The sequence below is a fragment of the Parasteatoda tepidariorum genome, chromosome 5 (genome assembly GCF_982258835.1).
Source record: "Parasteatoda tepidariorum strain Cologne lab strain chromosome 5, Ptep-v5.0, whole genome shotgun sequence".
In the NCBI taxonomy this organism is placed as follows: Eukaryota; Metazoa; Arthropoda; class Arachnida; order Araneae; family Theridiidae; genus Parasteatoda; species Parasteatoda tepidariorum.
In genome coordinates, this window is record NC_141759.1 from 65,418,367 (window position 1) to 65,445,572 (window position 27,206).

Here is a 27,206-nt window from a genome sequence, read left to right on the forward strand (position 1 = left end):
AGCATCACAACTCCGATAAAGGCAATATGCACCGAAGAGAAATTACATTATGACCACCTTGCTAATAACATGTAGGACCACCTTTAGTCCTCAAAACTGCTAGCATCTGCCGTGGCATTGACTCCACAAGGTGCTGATAGGTAGTCTGAGGTATCTGGTACCAAGCCCTCACCAACTGGTCCTGCAATTCCCTCACATTGCGAGGGGGTAGCGTGACAGCACGAATTTGGTTTTCCAAGTGGGACCACAAATGCTCTATTGGATTAAGGCCAGGTGAATTTGGGGGCCAAGACATGACTTGAAAGTCACTGGAATGTTCCTCGAACCAATCCATGACGATTCGACCCTTATAACATGGTGCATTATCCTGTTGGTAAACACCATCCCTCGCAGGAAAAACTGTTGCCATGAATGGGTGAACCTTGGCTGCAACTAGGTTCAAGTAGCTTACAGACGTCAGGGATTGTTCTATGAGGATCATGGGTCCTAATGTGCCCCATGAAAACATTGTTCCTGGGCGAGAAACCATGAAAACCTGGGCTAGCCGATTGTTATAGAAGGAGGGGGTCATAATGTAATGGCTCTTCGGTGTAATTTTTATCAGTACTATTCTACTATGTTGCATGAGTTATGCTGCATTATGTAGAAATTCTGAAGGTAGTGTAGAAATTCTAAAAATAATACTACACAGTCCAGTAACATAAATGTAACCACCCTTCAAAAGTGAGAATAATCACTTTTCGTAGAGCTCTGCTAAACGTGCAGGAGAAGAGTGAATTAAATTCTTGAAGATGTTCACTGGGATGTTGAGTTATTCCGACTCTAGGTAACGTGTTTGAAGATCCCGTCTGAGGTGATCCTACAGATTCTTGATTAGGTTTAAGTCCGGGGGCTTGGTAGCTAAGGAAGTATAGTAAACTAATCCTGGTGCTCTTCAAAGCACGCGCGTACACTGCGAGCGATATGATACATCGTATAGCTCTGCTGGTAGATGCCAATATGCTGAGGAAAAAATTCGCAAGTAGATGTAAACACAATCCGAAAGAGCAGATGCGTACTTTTGTTGACCCATCGTGCCTTCCACAATGGTGAGTGCAACCAGAGAATGCTACGAAATTATTCCCCAGATCCTAATTCTCCCTGTTCCAATTCTGACCCTCCTGGCTATCATTACCGGGCTCTTGTTTTCAGGCGTTTCAGGCCATATACGCCAACCTCCATTTGCCCTATAGAGCAAAAACATGATTAATCGGAAAAAAACCCCCGGTGGAAACTCAGTGGATATCAGGTTGTAGTACTGAAGTGCAAATATTTGACTTCGTTGCGGACGAACAGCTGTCAACATAGGTAAATTTATCAGGCGTCTGCTGCACAGGCCCATGCTCTTCAATGTTAACCAAACTTTTACTAAGGAGACACTATTGGTAGCTATTCGGTTCATCTGAGTGGTCAGTTGTTCAATAAATACAGGTTTATTTGCCGGAAGGCACCTCCACAACCGTGCTTACTTCAGAAATCCATGACCCGTGGGGCAACATATTTGCCACGTCGCTGATTTTGGATAATGCCATTTAGTCATCCACGGTATATTTTTAGAGTGACTGTATGCAAACAGTTTACGAAATCGTCAGTTTCAAAAATGTCTTTACCTTTGGCTCTAAAGCCAATGATCATGCTCTTTTGGACATCCGATAAATCGCTATGTATCAGTATTACGCTAAAGATTGTGATTTTTTTCGATTCCCTTGTAATGTGCTGCCACCTGCCTTCTGTGATAGGTTATTTCACGTTGACGTCGATCACATTGGCTGGGCTCTGTAAATATCAGTCGATTATAGAGAATTGACTGTTGAAATTATCGAAACGTTTCGCGTAATTATCCCCATATCCTTAAATATTATGAAATTGTATGAACTTTGAAGTTTTGTAGTTGTATTAAAATACTTGTAAAGCTTTAAAAGGAATTTTTTATAAAGCATAAAAATGAAACGTTAAATACTTATTTAAAACTTTTAAAAATAATACAAACGTGTAATGAGCAAAATATTTATTATTTACAACAAACATAGATACATGAATGATAAATATAGAATCTGGCATGCATTTTGCATTGATGCTGAAAGACAATTCACATTAAAATTAAAGAAAATTAATTAGTTAAAAATTGAAATCTGATTATAAAATATAAAGAAGTTTGCTTATTAAAATATAAGACATCATATCTCCTCTAAATCTGAATTATTAAAAAAAATAAAATGAGTAAAAATGTTTACTACGTATATCATAAATTGCTTAGAGTAAACTTTCATGAAACATTTAATAAAACTGCATGCATTGTTTCCTTTTTAACAAGAAAAATTAAGTTCAGGACAGTAAAATATAGTGCAACCACACAAGAATAAATACAAGGTTCAAAAATAATTCTATTCTTGTCAATTTTGATTGACAAACTTGTAAACAACAGCATATAAACTTCATAATTTTCAAATAAAATGTATGAATATCCATAAGATTAATATATTTTAAGTAATATATGTTAAATTTTTTACAAATATGTACACATTTAAGATTGTATCGTGTTCAAAAGTTTATAAAATATTGCGACAGTTAACATAATTGAGCCTTCTCAAAAAATAATTTTTCATATTACAAGACATTTAATTTGAAAATGTATTATATAATTCTCCATACTAATTCTGAATACATATTCCATACTTAAGGAAATATTAGAACAAGTTATAAAAGTACATTAAAGTGTGAATTTTTAAATATCACTTTAAAAATGGTTTTTATAACATTGCAAACATTTCTTTTTCATTTCATGTGAACGTTTTAAATGTCTTGCTAAAAATTAAAAGTGCAAAATATTTACTTAGAAATGCTTCACAAACTTTTGTGTAGTCTTATTTTAGTAATTTTATGCCTTTTTAAAGTCAGTTATTAAACAGTATACTACAGTTTAAATTTTTAAATAAGCATTTAATGAAGGAGTTTTAAATAATATAAGGAAATTTCTTTCTTGTTAACTGTTTAAATTTCACGAGAATTATGTAAAGTAACGATCATTTAATTACAAAATGTAACATATACGTTATTTAATAAATTATTCTAAAACTTTAAAGAAATGTCAGAGTAAGTTACAAAAGTAAACCAATAAAATATATTTTTTCTTAAATTTTTATTTATTCTGAAATGTTTATACTACGTACGAATTATTTAATATAACGAACATTTAATTGAAAATATGTTAAAAACTTTTGTACAATTCTCAAGTGTTGAAGAAATAGAATCTGCTTTGTTGCTTTATACATTGTTATTTATTATGAAAAAAAAATAGTATTTCTTTTAAGTTTAAAATTTTTGTGAACTAATTACAATAAAGTGCATTTAATTAAAAATGTATAATACATTTTTATCATACATACTTTAAAGTAATACTTTTATTATAGTAAAATGTTCATACTTCTTGTGAATTACTTAAAATAACGAGCAATTAATTGAAAACACATAAAAAATGTAAATATTATGAATTTTCAATCTTCTGAGAAATAGAATAGTTATGCTACTTTATATATTGTTTAATATGAAATTTTTTTCATTTCTTTTAGGCCTTAAGTTCTTGTGAGTTAATCACATTAAAGAACATTTTATCAAAAATGCATCATACGTTTTCATTAGACATACAAAGTGTTATAAGTTCTAAAACTTTGAATAAATGTCAAAGCCAGTTACAAAAATAAACTAAACTATAAGATTTTGCATATTATTTTTCAAATTTAATAAATTGAAAAGTTTTAACTGTCTAAATTTCATGGGAATATAAGAATTACAATAAATATCATTTAATAAAAATATAACACATTCTTTTGGACATTGTGTATTTTCTCACTTCAAAGAAACCTAACAGTCAGTAACCAAAGCACACTAAAATGTGATTTCTTTTGATATCATTTTGTTAATGTTTATAAAGTAAGGGAAAAGTTAGTTCTTTTGTACTCTTCCCTTCCTTCAATCTCCTGTAAATTAATGTCATAGTTTCAAAGTATCTTAATTTTAAAGTATACAATATTAAGACAATAGTTTCAGAATATTTTGGCTTATACCTATAGCTAAGATACAGCAAAATAAAGTATTTAAACTAACTTATAACAAATATTTAGGTATTTTCATTTTAAACATCATTTTTGATATAATGCAAGCTATCATAAAATAAAAACAAGTTAACGCTCACAAATGGTCATGATATTTATTATTAAATTCCGGGCATTAAACTTTTAAACTAATAAAAACTAATTTCATAATGAAGACATTGTATTAATTTTTACAAAGATAGTCTAAAATGATGCTGCGTAATTTTTAATAGGCAATGCCAAATATTTAAAATTAAAAAATATAAATTATTGTGGTAAATTAAAATTATTATTTTATTCTGTTACGTTATTTATGCTTAATAATAAAATTTGCATTTATACGAATACGTACTATTATCCCTATTTTTAACCCATGTCATTAATATTTATTTCTAAATTAATTTTAAATTGTAAAAATGCAGCTTGATAGTTCAAACTCATAAATAAGTCATCAGCAATGATATAAAGTTGATATTTTAAGTTACCTTTTCATCAATTCGAGCTTTTGCTTTGCTTAGTAGATTCTGTTGTTTTTTTTCTTTTCTTTTTTGTTCAAATTTTATGTTTGACAAATAAATAAAGAAGAAATCAGTCAAATAGTAAAGAGGTTTTTATCTTGGCTTCGTTTAAAAAAATAGTTTCTTTATTAGTTGTTTTGAACGTTAAACTAGCTTTTTTATGTGTCATAATGCTAACATGCAGTCATTCATATAAATATTATAACAGTTACTAATTATTATAATGTAGTTTTTAATTTGTTACAATATTTAGCTTAATTAAGAAATAAACTTGCTCATATGTATTTGTTCAACAGAGCTTTGAGTACTTAAAGCATTAGTAAAAACACTATTTGCAAGAATAAAAAAATCTAATTATAATTAGTGTATTATTCTTACTTAAACTTAACTCTATGCACATGACTGTAGAAAATTTTATTTCTCTATGCACTAATATCACATTTAAAGATGAAAGGAAAAAATATCCTCGTATGTACATTTTTTCTTGTGCTTGAACTATATCAATGAAAAATAATATACTGTATTAAAGTTGTTTAGTGGTAATGACAGAAATAACCGATCAAAACCTTATATGTCTAAATAGTAACAAAACTTTTGTATTGCAAAAGTCATTGCTAGATTGGTACTTAATAATATTTACCGATTATCAAAAAATATACATCTTTAGTCACGTTAGCAAAGGCATATATTATTTGAAACATACTATTAAACGAAACACCAACACTGGTATATTTAGTAATATTTAGTGATGGTCGGTTCAAGGCCTAAAAGATTTCAGATTTTTGCTCGACAGTCATTTTATTTTCCAAATATATTTGTACTATTGTAGCACTTTGTTACTATTGTCTTTGGTTTTTTCTCAAAAGTTATACTACAGGTAAAGTAAAAAATTTCATATATATATATATATATATATATATATATATATATATATATATATATATATATATATATATATATATATAAATTTCATATATACATATATATATATATATATATATATATGTATATATATATATATATATATATATGTATATATATATATATATGTATATATATATATATATATATATATATATATATATATATATATATATATATATATATATATATATATATATGAATATATATATATATATATATATATATATATATATATATATATATATATATATATATATATATATATATATATATATATATATATATATATATATATATATATATATATATATATATATATATATATATATATATATATATATATATATATATATATATATATATATATATATATATATAAAAATTTCATTAAATATTCACTATATTTTTTCTAATTTTATTTACGTTTTCAAACAGTTATTTAATGATAAGATCGAAACTGAACATGCAACATTAATTGCTTTATCTCATGCGTAGAGATAGCTTGAGTTGATACTGTATTAATATATATATATTTCATAAATATTCAACCTTTTTTCCTTACAAGTTTATATACAATTGACATGAATTGCAGTTTGGTATAGTTGGCACCCTTAAAATTCTATTTTCACTGAGTATATTTCACTAAAAGTTACAGTGAATTTTGTAAATATTATAATTTTTATACTATCTATTGCTTGTCTTACTTCTTCAAATCATTGATCTTTAATACAGGATGATTTTATTGTATTAAATATTTATATATATCATTTCTTCATCTAGCGATAATGGGTGCATTTTGTATCCTACTATATTATAGTATAAAAAATTAACAAATAAGCACTCATAAGTTTAAGTAACATGAAACTTATTTCAATTAAAAATTAACATGTTCATAGAAGAATTATATTACATGGTTTCAGTTTCTTCACCAAGAAATTTAAAAATGACACATATAAGAGTCTTAGACATGAAGCAAAGCTATAATTTTAAATTATATCTGACATCTTGCAGTGACTAATTATACAGGCTTTAAAATGAACAAATAACTTAAAGGTTCTATAAGTTATTAAACTACATTAAAAATCGCAAATCGACGACATTTTTCCACCTAGATGAAAACTATCAAAATTCGTTATTTAGGGCCTAATTATGAGCCCAAGTAATACAGCATTAGAGTAACTTTTAAAGTATAAAAAAATTGGACAGCAAACTGTTTTCATTTTCTCAAAACTTTGACTTTTCTCCATATTGACGTTTTGTGCCATTTTTGGAGCATCATTTCATGTAATGACAAAGCCATCGAAAAACAGCCTTAACACTTTGCTATTGTATGTGACGATGATAATTGAAAAATATTTATTTTGTGATTATTTAAACAGGGTAATGATTATTCTTTCTAAATTATCTACTCAAATTAAAATTTCCATTATCAGAATGTAGCTCAGTTATGAAACTCAGATATATAAAGCAATAATATTCATCATTCATCACCTTACATTCATCAATGTCCTTAAAGTTCTCTTTCAATATCATTTACATGCATTTAAATCAATACAGTATTTTAAAGAATAGCTACAGTTGACTCTCTTGTTGCTCTGGCTTCCCCGAAGATCTTATATAAGTATTATCATACACAGCAGATCCGTTAGTACCTTCAATCTTTGATTCTTTATTTTCTGTAAATATATGACTAAATAATGCTAATCTACATTGCCGAAGCTCCCTTCTTACATTACTGTTAAACCAGCCATATAATATAGGGTTAGTTATACTAGATGACATTGCAACTAAATGGCAAACGGCGAATGCTAAATAGAATTGATCAGCTGGCATATCAGAGAGAAGATCAAAATCCGCCATGATATTAAAAGCATTCCATGGCAACCAGCTTATAGCAAACACCACAGATATGAAAGACAATACAACTGTGGCTCGGTTATTTCTTTTCAGTTCCTTTCTTAAGCGTTCTGATGTTCGAGGAGAACTTTTTGCATCGTGTCTTCGAACACTCCTGTTCAGATATGATTTAATACGGAAGTGTGTTACAGTTAAGACAATGCTTGGAATAAAAAACTGTGCTATTAAGATAAGAATGGTATACATCGCCTTAGCATGGGTCGAAGGCCATTGTTCGATGCATTTGTTGTATAGCACCATTCCAGCTAATGAGACTGTGGTAACAGTTTTTGAGAAAAGTATTGGAAGAGACAAGAGCACAGAAAAGAACCAGAGTATAGTGGTATACAGAAGCATGTTACTCTTCCCATTTTTCATTTTCTTTTTGTTACCATTGAAATTGATAATTACTTGTTGGCGATCAATGGCAATGGCAGATACCGTAGCTGAAGCAACAAATATAGTGATACCTTGCACAAATGGAACGCCTCGACAAAGAAATGCGCCAAGGTTCCATGTACGGTTCATAAGCTCAATCAGAGTAAAAGGCATGCAAAACAAGCAAAGCATGAGATCAGAAAAGCTCAGGTTTACTATTAGAAGATTCCGAGCAACTCGTAGACGGGAATTACAAACTATTACCAAAGACACTATTAAATTGATGCACACTCCAGCAAAAACTAGGCCTACGTAGCTGGATAATAATATCGTTTTCTTCGAACCTAGAAGAGAAAAACATCAATAAGGTTTGAAAAATAAACATTAATATACACTTGAAAAATAAATTTCTTGTCTTGTGAGCTCTTAGTTATAGCGTTCTCTTTTTAATTGCAGAAAGGACCTAGATTGAAAGGGTTAGATTGTAACATTTGTTTTACAATGGCTTACAGATACCAAACATATTTTCTTTGGAAAAAAAAGGGAGAGGAGGAAAAAAACACCATGTACAATAAATACGTGAGGAGAAAATTTCAAGCATTTCAGTTAAACACGTAGAAGAGAGCATTGTTTCATGAGTTCTTCCAGACAGCAGAGCCATCTGTTGACGATCTTTACTTCCAGTTTTGAAACTTGTTTAGTTTAAAACTCAGGTATTCAAAATGCAACGTACGTTTCAGTTTCTTTTGATTTTGCTTTCTGAAGTTTTTCATACCGGTGCTTATTATGGGGCACTCGGTAGTATTTACACGCATTGTAAATCAAAAATGCGAATACCAAAACAAACTACGAGTTATTATTTTTTTAAAAAAACTAAAATAATTCCTTCTTTTAACCATTGTGCTATAAATTAAAAAAAAACATGTTCTGGAAAGTACAATTTATGACAAACATTATTTACATTTGCATTATCTAGCTTTCGCATTATAAATATAATTAAAACTAAGCAAAGAAATTTAAATAATTAAAAGTAAAGGAGAAAAATTACCCAACTTAAGAATAGATACTGTCTGAATCACAATTAAGCTAAATAAGCTGTTATTGTAAGAACAATATTGTCAAATAAATCTGTGAAACTGAACTAATTAGACTATACAGAAAACTAACCTATTGACGTTGCACTAATAATAAATCCATCTGCAAAACATTCAGAACCAAATAAATAAATTAATTAAACTATTTTGTAAATTACATACATCAATTACTATTATCCGCCTGTTATTCAGAAACTGTATTCAAAACAGTGTAAGGTACCTAATCTATTTGAGTTGAAGGCAGGGCAAAAAACGATATATTTCAATATGATGCAAAGTGCATAGTGTGAGTCAAGTTAGTATACTTACTTTTCAAATTTCATTTGAAACGAGCTAAAGTATTTTATCATTTGAATGACAATATTGTATAGCGAGATAAACGATACAAACTGAATAAAATGTTTAATTTTGCATAATTAATATACCGGGGAACAATATATATGAATTTAGTTCCTTATCTTGCGTTTCAAACATTTGAGCTGAAAAAAATCAGTAATAGAATCAATTTGCATAAGTCATCGATTAGTCTAAATATATATTAAAGACAATCCAGTTTTTCCAGGTTTTAGAGTGGAGGTAGTTAAGTATTATTTAGCCAAATATTTTAAATTTAGCGAATATATTAATAAATAAAATCGTAACAAACTTGAATTTTTAACAAAGAATAAATTTGTAATTGTATAATTATTTTAATTAAATTTTTATTAATTAATTTATTTTCTTCCATTTAATACAAACTACATTTAACTACAAACATGAAATTGTTAAAAAACATAAATTGAGAGCTGCATTAATCCTAAAATATTAATTGATTTTCATAAACTTAATAGAAATTGAAGATCAAAAAACAAACATTAATAGGAAAAACGTACCAGTACCCTGTTAATTACAGAATTTTTTCGTTCATTTCGACAATGTACAATGACTTAATTTATCATCTGCCATTTTTTTTCAGTTGAAAACACTTCATTGTTAAAATACCCAAACAAATTTAGTATTTCTATGATCTTAAAACGGAATAATAAATAAATTACGAAAATTTATCACAAAGCAGTATTTCTTTGATTTTGTGTTTCCAAATGGAGTTGAATTTCATAAATTGGTTGCATAATGCAAAAAAACGACATTATTTAAGAACACGATAATGCTTTCTCTTCAGATATCGTAAAGCATACTTTTGTTTGATGTTTAAATTCTCCTAATTTGCCTGGAATTTAAGTGGAAATTGTTTTTTTATTTCTTTAACAGATTATTTTTTTTTGTTCTTTTATTTATTAAATTTGAAGAAAAAATACGAGGAAAAAATATCTGATTTGGCATTCCTGCTTAGAATTTTCAAATCTAACCATTAGAGCAGAGAGTTTTCTTCAGACAGAAAATAGATGACAATTGATTCCACTTAACTTTGAGAATAACAAGAATGAAATCTCTTTATTTACTAAGAAAGTGTTAAATATTCATGGTTTATTACAAGAAAAAATGATAAAATATTCATTATTAAACGTGTTTATTTTTATGTTCCTGAATCTGATAGGTTTCAAAATGCGCCATTTTAAATATCTTGTATTCGTATTTAATTTTTTTCGATTGCAACGCCATCTGTGAAGCAAAATGCATAAACCTGCAATTCAAATAGGGTTACATTTTTCTGGATAATCTAAAAATTGAGGTTCATAAAAAATAGAAGTTCATATTTAAAATTTCAAAGTTCGTCCCCCCAGAGTGCCAAACAAGGGATGGAGGTAAAAGATCAAGTTTGTTATCATTGAATAGCTTTCAAAATATATTGACTGTGATTATTTCCCCTTTTTCAATCTGATGTATATTTCTCAAAATATTTGAGTGTTTCCTAACTTTTTTACACCCTTGTATGTATGTTTATTGTATTTCTCAGAGTACTGTTTGCATTACTTTCTTGTCTTCCATTAAAAACATGGTCACAGTTGTAAAACTGGATGAAAGCTTGGCCTTTTTTGATATCAAGCTACGTATAAAAATATTTTTATGACTGGCTTATATAGTTAAAGATTTGGAATTCCATCATTCAATATTTTTAAAAGCGAATGTGGAAATTAATGGAAGGTATTAAAACTAGACAACTTTTAAAAATAGGACAAAAAACTCACAATTATTGCTTATGTTTTGTCAAAAGCATATATACTCAAATAGCAGGCAACTACACGGTAAGCGTTAGATTTTCATTTTCATTTGATTTGTATAGGTTGGTTCAAGAATTAATTCTTCTTTAAACTTAGAAATATTAGTATGCAAAGATAGTTTCGTAAAAAATAAATAAGGACAGGCAAATGTTTTGCAAAAAAAATCTATTTTTTTCAGTTTTTATTTAAAGGTACTGTAAACTTTGCTTTTACCTTTTTTCATTCGAACTTTACCTAAGCTCTCAAATGCAACATTTTTCTTACGTTAAAAACTTAATGATTAGGCTAACCTTCACTTTTAAAGTGTAAAAAAGTGTATTATAGCATGGGCAAATAAACCTTGTTTCAATGATGGTCTCAAAAAGTCTTGAGAATATGAATTTATCTTCAGTTTGAGAGCGCTTTGGGACATTTTGCTAGCCGTGTTTTGTGAAATTAATACCAAAGGTTATAAGTGTTATTTATGGAAACGTAATGCGAACCTCAAAGCGCGTAAATTAGCATAGTTAAATTTAACATTGTTTTAAACCTACATGTTTTATTTTCTATTCATTAATAAATCTTGTTGGGATTTGCGATAAAGGTGATTGCTGGCATTTAAATAAACCTTATACTGTTATCTGGGGTGTAAGTGGAAAGTAGAAGAGAGTATTAAAATTAGACAACTAAGAAAAAACTCACGATTTTCGTTTTAGTTATAGTACTGTACTCAAGATATTACTTATTACATCACGATGTTACTTAATATAATCTGAAAAAGATTCATACATATTTTTTTATTTTTTGAATTGAATATTGATAACGACTAAATGCAATGTATTTTAATGCTTATTGCATGTCAATTAAAATTGTTCATTATAATCTTCAGATAATGTTTTCATTGCATCATTTGATTGAGTTCTTCCAAAATCATTCAAATTCTTTTATTATCTTCAAAAGGTTTATGAATTAAAAAAGGAATTAAGAGAGTTAAAAATGAAAATTTCCAGACAACAGTGTAAACTTGATTAATGTCAGCAGCAACCTTCATCACAAAACCCAACAAGATTTATATGTAGTAATTAGCAAATAAATCATGCAAGCTTGAAAAAAAGTAAGATTTAATTATACTAGTTTATGTACTATAATGTTCTCTATAAGGTTGCGTAAACAATCCTTTTATATTGATATTGGCACTCCCTTTACAATGCAAGGATAGAAAAACCTCCTAAAAACAATACGTAGACATACTTCGCAAATCAGGAGCAGAAAGCGTTCTCAAACTGTGAGTAAATTCATCTTCTCAATTAAGATTTTACGGCCATCACTGAAGCAAGATTTATTTGCTTAGGCATCTCTATACTTTCTTTAACATTTTAAAACTGAATGTTGACCTGATTATTAAGTTTTCAACACAAGCAAAATGTTATCTAGGCAAAACTGAAATTAAAAAAGACAAAAGCAAGGTTTACAGTAAAAACTGAAAAACAAAATGTTTTTTTGCAAAGCTTTTTGTATGCCATTATTCTGTCCTTAAAGAAACATGCTTGGTATACTAATATTTCTACTAAATTTTTAAAAAAAGGAATAACTAGACATCAAAATGAAAATACAACGTACGGAAATATTAATGACTCATTGTATTAAAGTGAGTAATCATGATTACCACTGTAACAATTAAACGCTGATTCAGCTTCATTATTTTGCTCAGTTATGCATATGTATGCATTTCTTTAAGAATAAATAGTTTGATTGTTATATCTTACCTTCAAAAACATGATCACTTAGATGTTCTTCTAATATACGAGCCACTTGACTCCAGTTAAAATTGAAAACGTCCATTGAGGAGTTGGATGAAGAACTTGCAAATACTTCCATTTTGAAGATATCCCTGAATTTAATTTCTTGAAAAATACATTATACCTTCAATGCACTAAGTTTTACCATTACGTTAGTAGACTTGAAATTTTTCATGCCTTAGAAATATACAGCCATCTTATGTATCTGTAAAATAATTAGATATGAATATTATAACCTTTCATTTTGATTCAGATTAACGTTTTTTAAATAAAAAAGAAAGTAAAATAATTGTATCTGAATATTACAACCTTTCACTTTGATTCAGATTAATGTTTTTTAAATAAAAAGGAAAGTGAAATAAGTGGATCTGAATATTACAACACAGTGCCAACTGTGTGGTTCTGGAGCACCAATGAATAGAGAGCACCTTCATTGCTGTAGGAGGCTCCACGGACTTGAATCGGAGACCGCAAGATATTAGCGTGCGAGAGAGCTTTTGGGAAGATGACTTCGGTCTTTTGTTATTTTCTATTTTTATTCTTCCTCTGTGTTATTGTTTGTATTCCCTGCCATTGAAAATTTAAAAAAAAGTATTACAACCTCTCACTTTGATTTAGATTAACGTTTTTTAAATAAAAACGAAAGTGAAATAAGTGGATCTGAATAATACAACCTTTCATTTTGATTTAGATTATCGTTTCTTAAATAAAAAGGAGTTAAAATAAATTATTACAAGTTTTATTCTCTTAAATTTACTTTTTGAATTTTTAGCGTTATAAACAATAAAATATGCGAGGTATTCTGAAAATACTACCCTTAATAGATGATTTTTGATTTTTTTTTAAGAAATGAAGTTAAAAAAAAAATTATGTAAAGTAATATTTAAGCCAGAGAAATCAAACTTTCTATCGAAATCCATCGAAGTACTAATGAAGATAGCTGGACCAAAAACATCTCACTGCGTGATTGGTGAAGGAAACATATGGAAGTTGAAATGTTATTATTGGAAATAACACCAAGTTTCATACAGAAATCAAACTGGTTTTGATGTTTTTCAACAGCATTCCTCACTAGTGATTCGACTGATTTCGATTGTGTTTTACTTTCTTCCTCTCTTAAGCGTTGATATGCGACTCCGAATGTGCATAAATTTTTAAAAAAATTTGAGCAAGATTTAAGAATTTTATATAAAGGATTGTGCGAACGAAGCATTTTTTGTATGAAATATGAAATATGGGAAATAAGGGGAAGTATAACTAAGAAAACAATCAAACATTCTTTACATTAATCTTTTTCTTAATTTTTTTAATGATTATATTTCAAATCAATGTACAGGGATATGTATATATTTTTTAAAACCTAGCTTTATTTTAATTTTAACATTATTTGTGAGTGAAATATTTACTAAGATTTAAATTTTTTAATGCATTTTCTTTCTTTTACTTCATTATTTCCACATTTCTTTTTTTTCTAAGGGCAATTAGGGCATTTTCTTTCGTTTTCTTACTTTTATTTTTCTGAATATTTACGTTCTTTCATATGAAACACAGGAGACTAACTAGATTAAGGTCACTGTGTACTAAAGTCAATGAATAGTGAGTTCGTCCAATTATTTTTTGTTTTTATAATGATTTTTTTTAATAATTTTCGATGAAATAAGCTAGTTTAGAAACATGTTATCGACAGAATTAATAGTATTTTCGATCGAGAGTAGAAATTTCTGGAGAAAATATAGTTTTGTAGTTCGTTTCGAAACTTAGTTATTCCCTTGTCATCATTAAAGGGAATACTTTGAACAAAAAACTCCTAATCATTGAGTTTCAGCTTCATACACTGAAAACAATAAGGCATAGTATTTATATGAAATTGATGTTGAAAAACTCCAAAATTGTGTTATTTAATATTAATCCCGAATTAAACGTTCATACTCTCTTTGAAACGTGTTGTCAAATCTAACTTCCTATAAATGAGAAATCTTACACCAAGTTCGAATGCATTTACTCAATTCACGAATTATTTTAGCCAATTCTGGTCTAAGTTTGAAACCTTCAGAAGATCTATATTTCTTTTTAAATCGAGAGGCTAAGTTGAAAGTTTGTTTTTCACCTCTCTCGATGCTGAATATTCCACAAAAACAGAAAAAAACTAACATAAAAGGCATGCGTGTTTTTAGTTGTTTAATAAAGGTAATTATGTTATCATATGAAGATTTATATAAATCTTCAAATTGTAGCAAATAATTTTATAATATTTATTTTCTATCCATTTCGGTATAGTGAAGCTTTGCTCACACTCATATCAAAATTCTCTTTGAGCTGCGTGTGTCTTTGATTAACTAACTAATTTTATTTTAAGGCACATATTGCATAGATAAATAAATTAATAATTCCTACATTATAACCCAGCGTAAAAATAACCTTTATGACTCGCATGTAAATCATGTCTTACTGTAACTATAAATTTTGATGTAACTTCATTAAAAATTGGTGGTGGTTACTTTATACCAAGCAGTGTAAAAGTACAATCTTGGTGAAGGGAAGCACCTAGATTCAAAAATTATGTACAATGATTCACTACACCTTTTAGGTTAACCATGATGGCTCAGGTGATAGAGCGCTTGCCTTCCAATGAGGTGAACAGTTTTCGAATCCCAGCGATGGCTGGTCGATATGAATCCGCATCTGGCTTGCACCAACTACAGTGCTGACGAGAAATATCCTCAGTGGTAGACGGATCACGGGTCAGAGTCCCTTTGCCATCAGGCTACCCGTGGCAAGTTCTCGCGGCCTTTCTCTCTATATAACGGAAATACGGGCTAGTTCCGTCAAGAAGTACTCTACAAAGGCAAATTTCTTCCAATACTTGCTCCAGGAGTTCCCTTGTCCTCTGGATTGGGTTCAAAATTAAAGAGTTACGGAGTTGAACATTAATAGTCGTAAGCCCAAAAATTGGGTCGGGTGTTAAACGACGGTTATAAATTAAAATACAATATCACTTAGTTGTAGAGTAGATGCCATCATCTATGGTGATATACTCAACAATTTACAGTATTGTTTTTTTTTAAACATTAACTACTGAGTAGTCAATAAAAATTAAAAATTATGCAAATAACTGAAATTCTTCTGCTCACTGGACATTATTCTAGAACGTAAATTAATCTCCGAGACACGTAACTATAAATAGTGTATAATATATTGCTTATTATCCAGTTCTTAATATTACATGAACCATGTAATGTAGCTTAAATATTTTACCAAGTGGTGTCATCTAACATGAGGGATGGGTAATACCTGACTTTTTTGTGTTACAATGCTGTCATCAATGTGTTAATGAGAGTTTCGTGTTCCAATGTTCCAGAGTCACCAATGGAAAAGTGCAGGATGCTAGAAACTTCGAAACATTGGAGTAATGGAAGAAATATCGTGGTGTCAACGTTGAGTATAGTAATTTCGCTCAGACTGTCATGACAAAAAAGCCATATAGACTAAAGTGTGCAGTCAGCTTCAGGAAACGAAGTAGCTTCATGAGTTTTTCACCTTATTACTATTACAGCATTAGCCATCCGCTGCTGTGTTAGTAAATATTTCATTTCTTAAGCCGTAAGCCTATTTGACACGAATAAAGTTCTGGTTGTTTAACTGTATTTAGTGAAAACAGTCGATAAATGATTTTTCGCACAGTTAACAGTTTGAATACCATCTTTTTGAAATTATTTGACTGTTTTAGTTGAATATGGTAAAATAACAATTAAATAAATTGTTTTTTAGCCATTTTTGGAGAAATTTTTATCAGTGAGAAAAAATCAAATATGCTTCTGTATTGTGTTTCTTAAACTCAAAATGATCATTACAGGTATTTCTGATCATATAAATTTCACGCTAAAAATTTCCTCCAAATACTCTCAGAAAAATCCAGGAAAATCCGTATTTTTCATACTTTTTGCACGAAAGAAATTATTTTTACACCATTCAAAAAAGTTTTACTTTGAAAAAGAAAACTAATATTAACATATTAACATAACAAAATACTGCACAGCTTTTACAGAAAACTTTGCCATAAATCTCAGATTTATAATTAACAGAAAGGTTTGTGTAAATCAGCAAGTAAATGTAAAAAATAAATAACTGCAATTTTTAACATATTCTTTTTTTTTGTTACATATCAAGCCAGTCGGTACCGAAAATATTTTAGCCGAATACAGAATTAATATAGTTAAATAAGTTAGATAATTAATACAAGCCAAACTACTTCTTTTGGAAATAAAATACTTGAGCTAAAAATTATTTTGCTATCACAATGAATTCTTTTTTCTATCATCTCTTAGAGAAAGAATATTTCTTAAACACTTTGACTAATATTTAAATTTTACCAATTAAATAATTCCACACAGCTATTTTTCAGTATCAACCATTTGCTATTTGATTTAATTAAGGATTATATAATTAAGAAATCAATTTGGGTGAAACAAAATATAACAAAAATATCCAAATCATTTGTTAGGGAAAATATTATTTATATAAAAAAAAGAAAACTATTATTGTAGAACTCTTACTTTTTCTCAATAGAATGTTTTATTTATAAATCCATGTTTAATAAAACAGCAGGTGAAGTATGTATTTCTACGCTCATGAGACATCGTCTGTTTTTGACATCCATATAATTGTATCATGGAAAATAAGTATCGCTGTGAGAACCAAACTGTGCAGAAAAAATCGTTTGCTGTCTCTATTATTATAGGTTTATTAGGCTTCCCTCGAATGGCAATAGATAAATATACGGAAATTTGAATTGCTTTTACTGCTTAACAAGTTGAGACGATTAATTTAACTTTCTAGAGCTCGTTGTAATCACACGAGCATTGATTTTGCATAATTGAATTTTTAGCTTAAGGTTAGGTTCAATCACGATGATATATTAATATGCTTTCCCATGAGATGCAGTAAAGCCTAATTAAAAATAAAACTACCACAATGAAAAGTTAAGAGTAATTTTAAAAATTCCGAGCTTGGGAAATAAACAATTTTACATTTCTCAAACATTCGATTTAATAATTATATGCGAGTAGCTTTACATAATTCCAAATTTTTGATTAACTTTTTATGGTTATATGTATTGTTAAAATTATATTAACATAGTTTGATTTGAAAATTTTAGTTTTAGACATTGATTTGCTCTAATTCTGACTTAACTAAATCTATGAATTAGATATTTTTTCAGTAATGTTTTTTTAAACAATGATGAATTTTAAAATGTTATTCATATCAGTCTTTATTTTATATAAGGAAAGAAATAAAAATTGAGATTAAAAGCCATTTCTTTTTCTTTCAAGGATTTCTAGCCTCTAATTTAATTGCTCTCTTTTTTCAAGTACTCTAAAATTTAACCAATACTATTTGACAGTTAAAAAGTTTTAAGTTAGTGATAGAAAAAAGGCAAAAGTACTTAAGTTAGTGATGGATTATAATTAATAATATATCACTGGCAATTGCACTTAAAAGCACGCTCAAATTAATTAGGTATGTCTGAATAAATTCTAAATAAAGCATACGCGCAAAGAAACATATTAAATAAAAAAAGCTTATTACTCATTGGTAATACTAATAAAATTACTATCATGAGTTATGATGCATTTGACTGATTTATAAATGTTTTCAAGCAGTTATAGGCATTAAATATCTCCTAGTTTGTTTTATTTTATAAAAAAACTTTAAAAGTTTAAATCTATAATTCTTTTTTTAACTATTTTTCACAATACAAAATTTCTAAAATATCTGATAACACTTATACCGCATAAAAAAATTCTTACTCAAATTACTGTAAAAAGCATTCCAGGCATTCCGGGTTCTGGTAATTTTTATCGTAAAATCAATCTTTTTCCGGAACATGTTACGGAGCAAAAAATCTGATAAACCATGATTGATTTTCACATGATCTGATAATTACATGATTTTTACAGTAATAATTGCAGTAAAACCACAGAGCCTCTCTATTTAAGCAAATATTATTGTAAAAATTACGGCATTATATTTTACGATAAAAATAGATTTTATGGATAATGCACTCAAAAAGCCGGTACTTACACTGTAATTTGAACCGGAATTTTTTTACAGTGTGAGCATCAAAATTTATTAATAGATATTCATTCTTCATATCACCAGCAAATTCAAAAAAAAAATATAAGTTCTCTAATGTAAAGCAAAATTTCGTATCTTTTCTAAGAGTTATCTTTCGCCAAATAGTTCTGAATTAAGATAACCTTTTTTCACTGCAAATGAGACTTCTAGAAAATCGCAGAATAATGAAACTATAAGCTTAGTTTCTAATATTTTAATAATTTCGCGTTATTTTTGAATAAAAATTCAATCAAACAGGTTGAAGAGGCCATTCAGTTGCTGTAACTTCATTTTTTAAATTATTTCATTTTTAAAAAAGGATACGTATAATTTACAAATCATTTAAGTTAATAGATATTCAAATGTCTGAATACACTGTAAAAAATCCCGAATCAAAATACGGTTCAGATCGCTGCACTATAAGTGCAAATAAAAGTGTAAACTATTATAGAGTAATTTTTACAATAATAGCTATTTAATCACAGAGATTCAGTGATTCTACGGTAGTTATTACTGTAAAAATTACGATGTACCAGTTTTATGCTCTGTAGCATGATCCGGTAAAAGACATTTTACTGTAAAAAATACCGGCACCCTGAGTGCGGTAATTTTTCTCACAATTTGATCCGGAATATTTCACAGTCCGCATAATATTCTTTAGAGAGATTTCCTAGAATTATACTGATTCGGAAGAACCTATATTGAAGGTGATTTAGTAAAAGCAATTTGCTCCACACTTTGAAAACATCCATATCAAATTAAGGTTAAAGGTACTGACCATCAAGGTATCGGTACTTTTTACTGTAAAATGTTACAGAACAAGAACATTTGATTCACCGTAATATTTACAGTAATATTTACGGTAAAATCACTGTAATTAATAAATGTTACCGTAATTTATAATGTAATATTTACTATCAAATCACTTAACCACTGCAATTAAATACAAATTTTGCGGTAAAATGGATTTTACGAATACTTTACTCAGGTTGCCAGAACTTTTTACAGCAATCTGATCTGGAACTTTTCACAGTGTAAAGATGTTATTCTTTTCATTGTCTCTCTTCAAAAACCCTTCCTCTACACTTAAATATCTCAAATATCAACAAAAAAGATTTTTACTATGGTATTAATTGCACATATAGTTATCGCACCTAGAATATATTTGCACAAATATATTTTTTTTCACCCCAATATATAGTGCTTTGGTAACTTTTTAGTAACAAACTTTAAAAGCTTAATGCTAAAAAAAAAAAATCCATTTTTATTCAAAACTTTACAATGCATTCCCATATTGCAATTTCGCTTGTACATTTAAATGCATTCAAATGCAATTTCAAGAGCTATTTTTCACCAAAAATCGCTCTTGAAATTTTTTTGAATGTAATAAATTGTAATAAATTTTGAGCAATTTTCAATCATTTCAAAAGCAATTTTTCACAATTTTTTTTCACCAAAATACTTAATGCTTTAGTAACAAACTGCAAAAGCTTAATGTTAAAAAAATTTATTTTTATTCAAAACTTAACAATGCATTTCTACCTTGCAATTTCGCTTGCATTTTAAAAAGAAAAGACACAAAAAAATTATTGCATTCAAATACAATTTTATGAGCACAAAATTGTCTGTCCTACTATTGTGGCAGTAAACAACGTCAAATTTTTTTAATACGAATCAAAAGTATATTAGTTTCCAAGAATTTATTTTCCTTTGACAAATTTACAAGCTTTATTGATTAGTTTGAGTGCTGCTAGCTATTAAAAGCATCAGAATGCATTCAATAAGATTTAAAGGTTTTCAACATATTTTTTTTTTAACAATTTCCTTTGTGATACCCAAAAACACAAAAAAGTAACTTGGGTTTATTATTTCAATTTACCAACATTATTTTCATTGCATCACGCAATAAATTCGATTTTTTTACGATTCTATTTCCAGAATTCTTTGGAGTAACCTAAGATGGCTTTTAATGCAGTTGAAATGCTATTTCTTTTTCTAGTCAAATTACTTTGTTACCATAGAAACTAAATAAAAAATTTATTTCCCGAAGCTCAAGCATTATTTATTGTAAAATGGCTAATGCTGTTTTCAAAACATGAAAAGATAAATTGTCATAAGTATGCAAAAAAGAATCAAAAACAGTTCTAACGATTTCATTTTTTAGTAAATATTTTGATTTTTAAATTTTAAAAGAAAAATAATGCTACGAAAGAAAGATAGTAATAACTGATAATTTTTCTGAGTCATCACAGATGAACAAAGAATTTAGTATTTGAACTAAAAAGAAAACTTAAATATTATGTTTAAAGTTTGTTAATAAAATTAAAAATAAAAAAATTATCAGTTTGAACTCTCTAATTCTGAAAATTCTATTTATTTTAAAAAATGCACGATTGATCAAATAATAAGTAAATTCATAAATTTGTTTTACCAATTTTTCCACACAATAATAAATACAACATTTATGCTTCAAATATATCTTTAATGCACAACATGTTTCAATATAACAATCTTGGATATATAGCAAAAATGGAATGCATAATACGTCTTATGCTCTTTTATTAAAAACTTTTTTTTGAAATTTGTAAAACGTAAATTTAAAATAAATGTAATAATTTCATGGATAATAAATGGAAAAAGACTTTTAGGGTTTAGATAGAAGTTTAAAATTAAACCAAAAATAAAAGTTTAAAAATTTATAACAGTTTGAAGTCTCTATTTTGAAAGATTCTATTTATTTTTCAAAACTTTATGCCTAATTATACACGAAGTCAGTTGTCATAAAATCATTTTGCCAATTTTCTACTCAATACTAATTTAAGATTTAAATATATCTTTAAATCCCAATTTGTTTCTATAAAATCTTGGATTTATAATAGTTAGGTAATACATAATATTTCTTGCTCTTTTTTTTAAAAAAAAAACTTTTTTCGAAGTTTAAGTTGAGTAAATATGAAATAAAAGTGCATTCTATATCAAAAAAATCGACGCACCTAGAAGCAATCATCCGATTGCTTTGAAATTTCGTATGCATGAATGTTTTGAACTGATATGGTTGGAATGATGCCGACTGGGGACGTATAGTCTTTAGCGACGAATCCCACTTCCAACTGTGTCCTGACCATCATCGAAGACGTGTTTGGAGACGCACAGGGCAGAGGGGGGATCCTGCGTTCACTATTGCACGCCACTCCGGCCCTCAACAAGGCATTATGGTCTGGGGTGCCATTTCCTTTGACAGCCGGACCCCTTTGGTCGTCATTAGAGGTACACTTACTGCACAGCGGTACGTTGACGACATCCTAAGATCTGCTTTGCTACTGTTCCTTTTGCAGAACTCTGGGCTGGTTTTTCAGCAGGACAGTGCCAGACCACATACGGCACGTGTTGCTGTGAACTGTCTGCAAGCTCGTCAAACTCTTCCTTGGCCTGCCAGATCACCAGATCTCTCTCCCATCGAGCATGTCTGGGATATGATGGGAAGGCGATTGCATCCGGCACGGAATGTTGATGACCTCGTTCGACAATTGGATCGAATTCGGCAGGAAATTCCGCAAGAGATCATCCGGGAGCTTTATCGGTTTATACCAGTGTGGCAGTTTGTATCCAGGCTAGAGGCGGGTCAACACCTTATTGAACTTGTTACTGTAACTCTGCAATAAATTATTCAATTGTTCTGAAATTTTAATCATTTACTATTCTGTACATTGTCTTCCTATCCACCAATTTTCGTTTCAATCGGACAACTCCTTCTTGGTGCGTCGAGTTTTTTGTTATAGAGTGTAACATTTTGCTAGATAAAGAATAAAAATATGTATTCTGAAAGTTCAGATATTGGAAAAAATTTTATAGGACATTCATGAACTTGGCAAATGTTTCAGAAATTAAGAAAGGTATTTTTTATTTTCGATTTTTGGCAATCATTTATGTTATTATGTTGGGAGCCATAGTAAGCTTGCTAATAATCCAATCCCCCTTATTACGGGATCCCTTATTATGTTGCAAAGCGTATGTCAAATCAATACAACGTGACGTCTGATTCAAAACACTTCAACTAGTTAAAAAGTATACTAGATCAAATGGCTGATAAAATTCAGAAACTTCAAATGAAGAGGTTAATCTTATGTCACATTTACCATAAAACGATATTGCTCGTAATAAAATTTTTAATGGATTGGCTTCATTCGTTTCTCGCAAAAATGTGTTGAATTTCTTTAATCAAGTTCATTCACTGTTTTTAATGACGCCTTTTTCAAAAATTTCATTAATGATGCCAGTTTTACGTTATTTTATTTTGAATATGCAATTATTCTTGTTTGCGTGTTCTGACAATTAATAGTCAAATCAAATAGTTACGCATTCTGTTTTAAATGCATATCATCATTTCTTTCTGACATTTTGATAAATTCAAAATCCAAACATTTAAAAAAGTGCGGTTTATTTAGTGATTATCTTTAAAATAAATTATTCAAGAAAAATGCAACTGAAATTTTAAATTATGTTTCTTAATTCTTTTTATAATATTTCAATTTTGAATGTCTCATTTAATATCTTTTTTTTGTGAAATATGTTTTTTATTTTTGTTTTGCTAATTTTAATTAACCGATTTATTTATGAGATGTCACAACGGGCTAATTAATTATAAATTATCAAATATAATAAAAAATACATTTTCATGTTCTAACATACTTTTTCCATATTTCATATTTGCTTAAATGCAAACGATTTTCTAAAAATTTAAAAACAATTTTGCGATCCATTCCTTTTTTTAAAAAACATCGAATGCTTATTAAAGATTGTTAAAGTAAATAAAGAAACTCGCATGGGACAAAATTAATTGTAGTACTTAAAAACACTAATAGCAATAATCTAAATTTTACATTAGTTTGGAACAATATTTTTTGTAATTAAGATTATTAATGTAATTTGCAGTGTAGAAATACTTTTTCATTTATGTCTACCCAACACTAAATTGCATTTTTTTTTTTACAATTTATAAACATACACCCATAAAAACATCTCTGCGAATACTCCGCAAATTCTTCCTGTGTTGAATTTTCATTCAATTAATTCTTTTACAATTCAAGATTAAGACAATTTAGAATATTTCTGAAACATTCCCCTGATAAATTTATAATTAGTTTGTATAAGTAAGTGCGAAATATTAAAGGGAAAAAAAGTAATTCCATGAATTTACTATTGTTTTGAATAATTTACAACAATACAACATTAGATTCTTATTAATTTTAATTAATAATTTATGAAATTTGGATCTTCAGAATTTGTTTTCTGTATATATATATATATATATATATATATATATATATATATATATATATATATATATATATATATATATATATATATATATATATATATTTATATATATTTTATATATATATATATATATATATATTTTATGTTTTTATGCTTCTTTCTCCTAGATACAAATTTTCCCCTGTTGCTTATGCACGCGGTTATTTGTTAAAGAGATATTTTTCTTCCAAATTTTGTATATTTTTTTATATAATTTTTTGGTCCCCTGCTGATTTAGGTTAGCACCCTGCTTCAGTTTAATCAAATTGCTAATAATTCCAATGATAATTTTAAATGTAAGGATAATAGATGATTAACCTGCAAATCGCTCGTCAGTGCTAATTCTTCTTTAAATTCCCCTCTTTGAAAGGCTACCAACTGTATTTATAAAATTAAATGTTTAATTTGTGATGTTATATATATTGGACAAACCTCCCAACCCCTTCACAAAAGAATTAATTTACATAGGTCTTTAACAAATAAGTTTAACTGTAATAATAACAATAGCCTTGAAATTAAACATTTTTCTGAACACAGGTTTAAAAATATTTCAATAGAGGTTCTGGATTTCGTAAAAAACCCTAAAAAACGTCTTGAGGCTGAAAATAAATATATGATTATTAATGAATCTATTTTTCCTTACGGTCTAAATACTAACTTCAATTTTAAATCTTTTGATAATAATGAGTGTATTTATAATATTTTCAAACTTTTTAAAAATTACAATAATAATAATAGAGGAAAAAGAGGTAACAGTAAAAATAAAATTAAATATAACTTAAAAGATTTTGTTAATGATTGCATTAATTGTTATGATGAACCCAATGCTATTAAATCTATTAAAACTAAAATTCTAGGGGTTAAACTTAATTTTCACAACAAACTTTTAAATTTTTTAAAGTTAGATCAAGTAAAAATTAATTCAAATCAATATTTTTCTAATTTTTTAAACTTAGTAGAAGATCTAGCTAGATATAGGTTTAAGAATAATTATAAGCACAAGGATTTACCCAAACCAGATTATTTTGTTTTAGATTTTACCAATAAAATTTTTAATCATCTTAACATAAATGCCATTATAGGTAAAAATAAAAACCTTCTTCCTATCCAACTTAATTGCAAACCAACTTTCAGATACACTAAGAGTCTAAAAAATTTAATCTGTAATTATAGGAATATAGCTACAGATAATTTCAACTATGTATGTAATTGTGACGATTTTAAAGATACTCCTTTTTTTGATAACTTCCATAAACACGTTATTACAGGGGATTTAGATATTATTGACAACGATAATATTAAAAAATTTATGTCTTTAGGTTCAAAATTTAGACCATCTTTTCCAACTTCAAAAAACAAAGTTATTTCCATTTTTATTAAAAATCTCGATGATTTTATTTTAAAATTATCTTACAAACATAATTTCCCAATTGAAGGTTTCTTTGAATGGAGAGAGAATATCATTAAAGATTTTAAAATCAATATTAAAAGGGACAAATTAGTTTTTCAAAAGGATTTAATTTTTAACTCTGTTTTAAGACAAGATATTAAAAATATTCAAAATAAATTTTGTATAACCACTGTTGATAAAGCTAGTAATAATTTTGCAATTATTTGAAAATTTTTTTACAAACAACTTCTTTCCAATGAACTTAATAGCAATATTACCTACAAAAAACTTAACACCAACAGTGATATTATTATTAATAAAATTAATGCTATCTATAAAAGACTTAAAATTAAACCAAATAATGTTAACAATTTTCCTTTTCTTTTTGCCAATCCAAAATTCCATAAGACTCCAACCAAATTCAGGTTTATTGCAAGTGGCGTTAATAGTAACATGAAAAAAATCGGTATTTACTTTGAGAACATTCTTAAAAAAGTTTATAACAAAATTAATAAACTTACTAAAAATAATAACTATTTAAATTGGAATATTAAAAATAGCATTCAGGTTTTAAATACACTAAAAACTTTAAAAAATGTAGATTCAATTCACTGTTTTGATTTCGAAAACCTCTATACTTCCCTTCCAACTAATAAAATTCATGATGACCTTCTTCAAATTCATAACATGTTTAATCTCAGTGATATTATTAATGAAGATAACTGGAACTTTCTAGTACATATTAACCTTAACAACAATTATATTCTTTTCAATGACCACCTTTTTCAACAAATTAATGGTATTCCCATGGGAAATAATTTTAGTACTAACATCTGCAATATTTTTCTTTTTCTACAAGAATATAGATTTGTAAAATCACATGTTAATCTTCCAATTGATTCTCTCTTTCTCAGATTCATTGATGATCTATTAGTTATTAATTTTAATGATTTCGATATTCTAGCAAAACATATTTATCCAAATGAATTAATTCTTAATAAAACAAATAATAGTAATTCTTCAGCAAATTTTTTAGATTTGACTCTTAATATTAATGCAGATAAAAATATTACATTTAAACTTTTTGACAAAAGAAATGAATTTAAATTTCCAGTTAAAAAATGCATAGATTTCAACTCTAACTTAGCCAATAAGGTTTTTTCTAATATTATTGCCAATCAAATTCATAGATTTTACAGGAATAATTCTAACTATAACGAGTTTTTATTAGATACTGATATATATAAAAACGATTTAATTAATAGCCATTTTCCTAGTTCATTTCTTAATTTCTATTTTAAAAAAATCTTAAAAAACTTGGTACATTAATTTTTAATTTTTATTTAATTTTTCTGTTTTAAGAATAAGCTCTGATTTTTTCAAGGTAGGAACTAACTATGATAAACTATTCCTAAAGCCACTGGACGGAATAGTTTGGATGTATGACCTTTTATACTGGATTAGTTAAATATTTTTTAGTTACTTTTTAATATTTGTAGCCTCTTAAAA

The 27,206-nt window shown here is 27.8% G+C and overlaps 1 protein-coding gene across 1 annotated transcript in view; it reads right to left on the reverse strand.

Moving 5' to 3' along the window:
* Window positions 1–5,982: 5,982 nt before the first annotated feature.
* The window catches only part of LOC107444405 (neuropeptide F receptor-like), a 121,569-nt gene continuing 100,345 nt past the window's right edge, over window positions 5,983–27,206 (reverse strand). Inside the window, exons 2-3 of the mRNA XM_016058530.4 lie at window positions 12,845–13,082; window positions 5,983–8,190 (exon numbers count right to left, since the gene is read on the reverse strand). Of these exons, the coding sequence (XP_015914016.3) occupies window positions 7,145–8,190; window positions 12,845–12,956 (1,158 nt within the window). The 5' untranslated portion in view covers window positions 12,957–13,082 and the 3' untranslated portion in view covers window positions 5,983–7,144. The remainder of the gene's footprint in view (window positions 8,191–12,844; window positions 13,083–27,206) is intronic.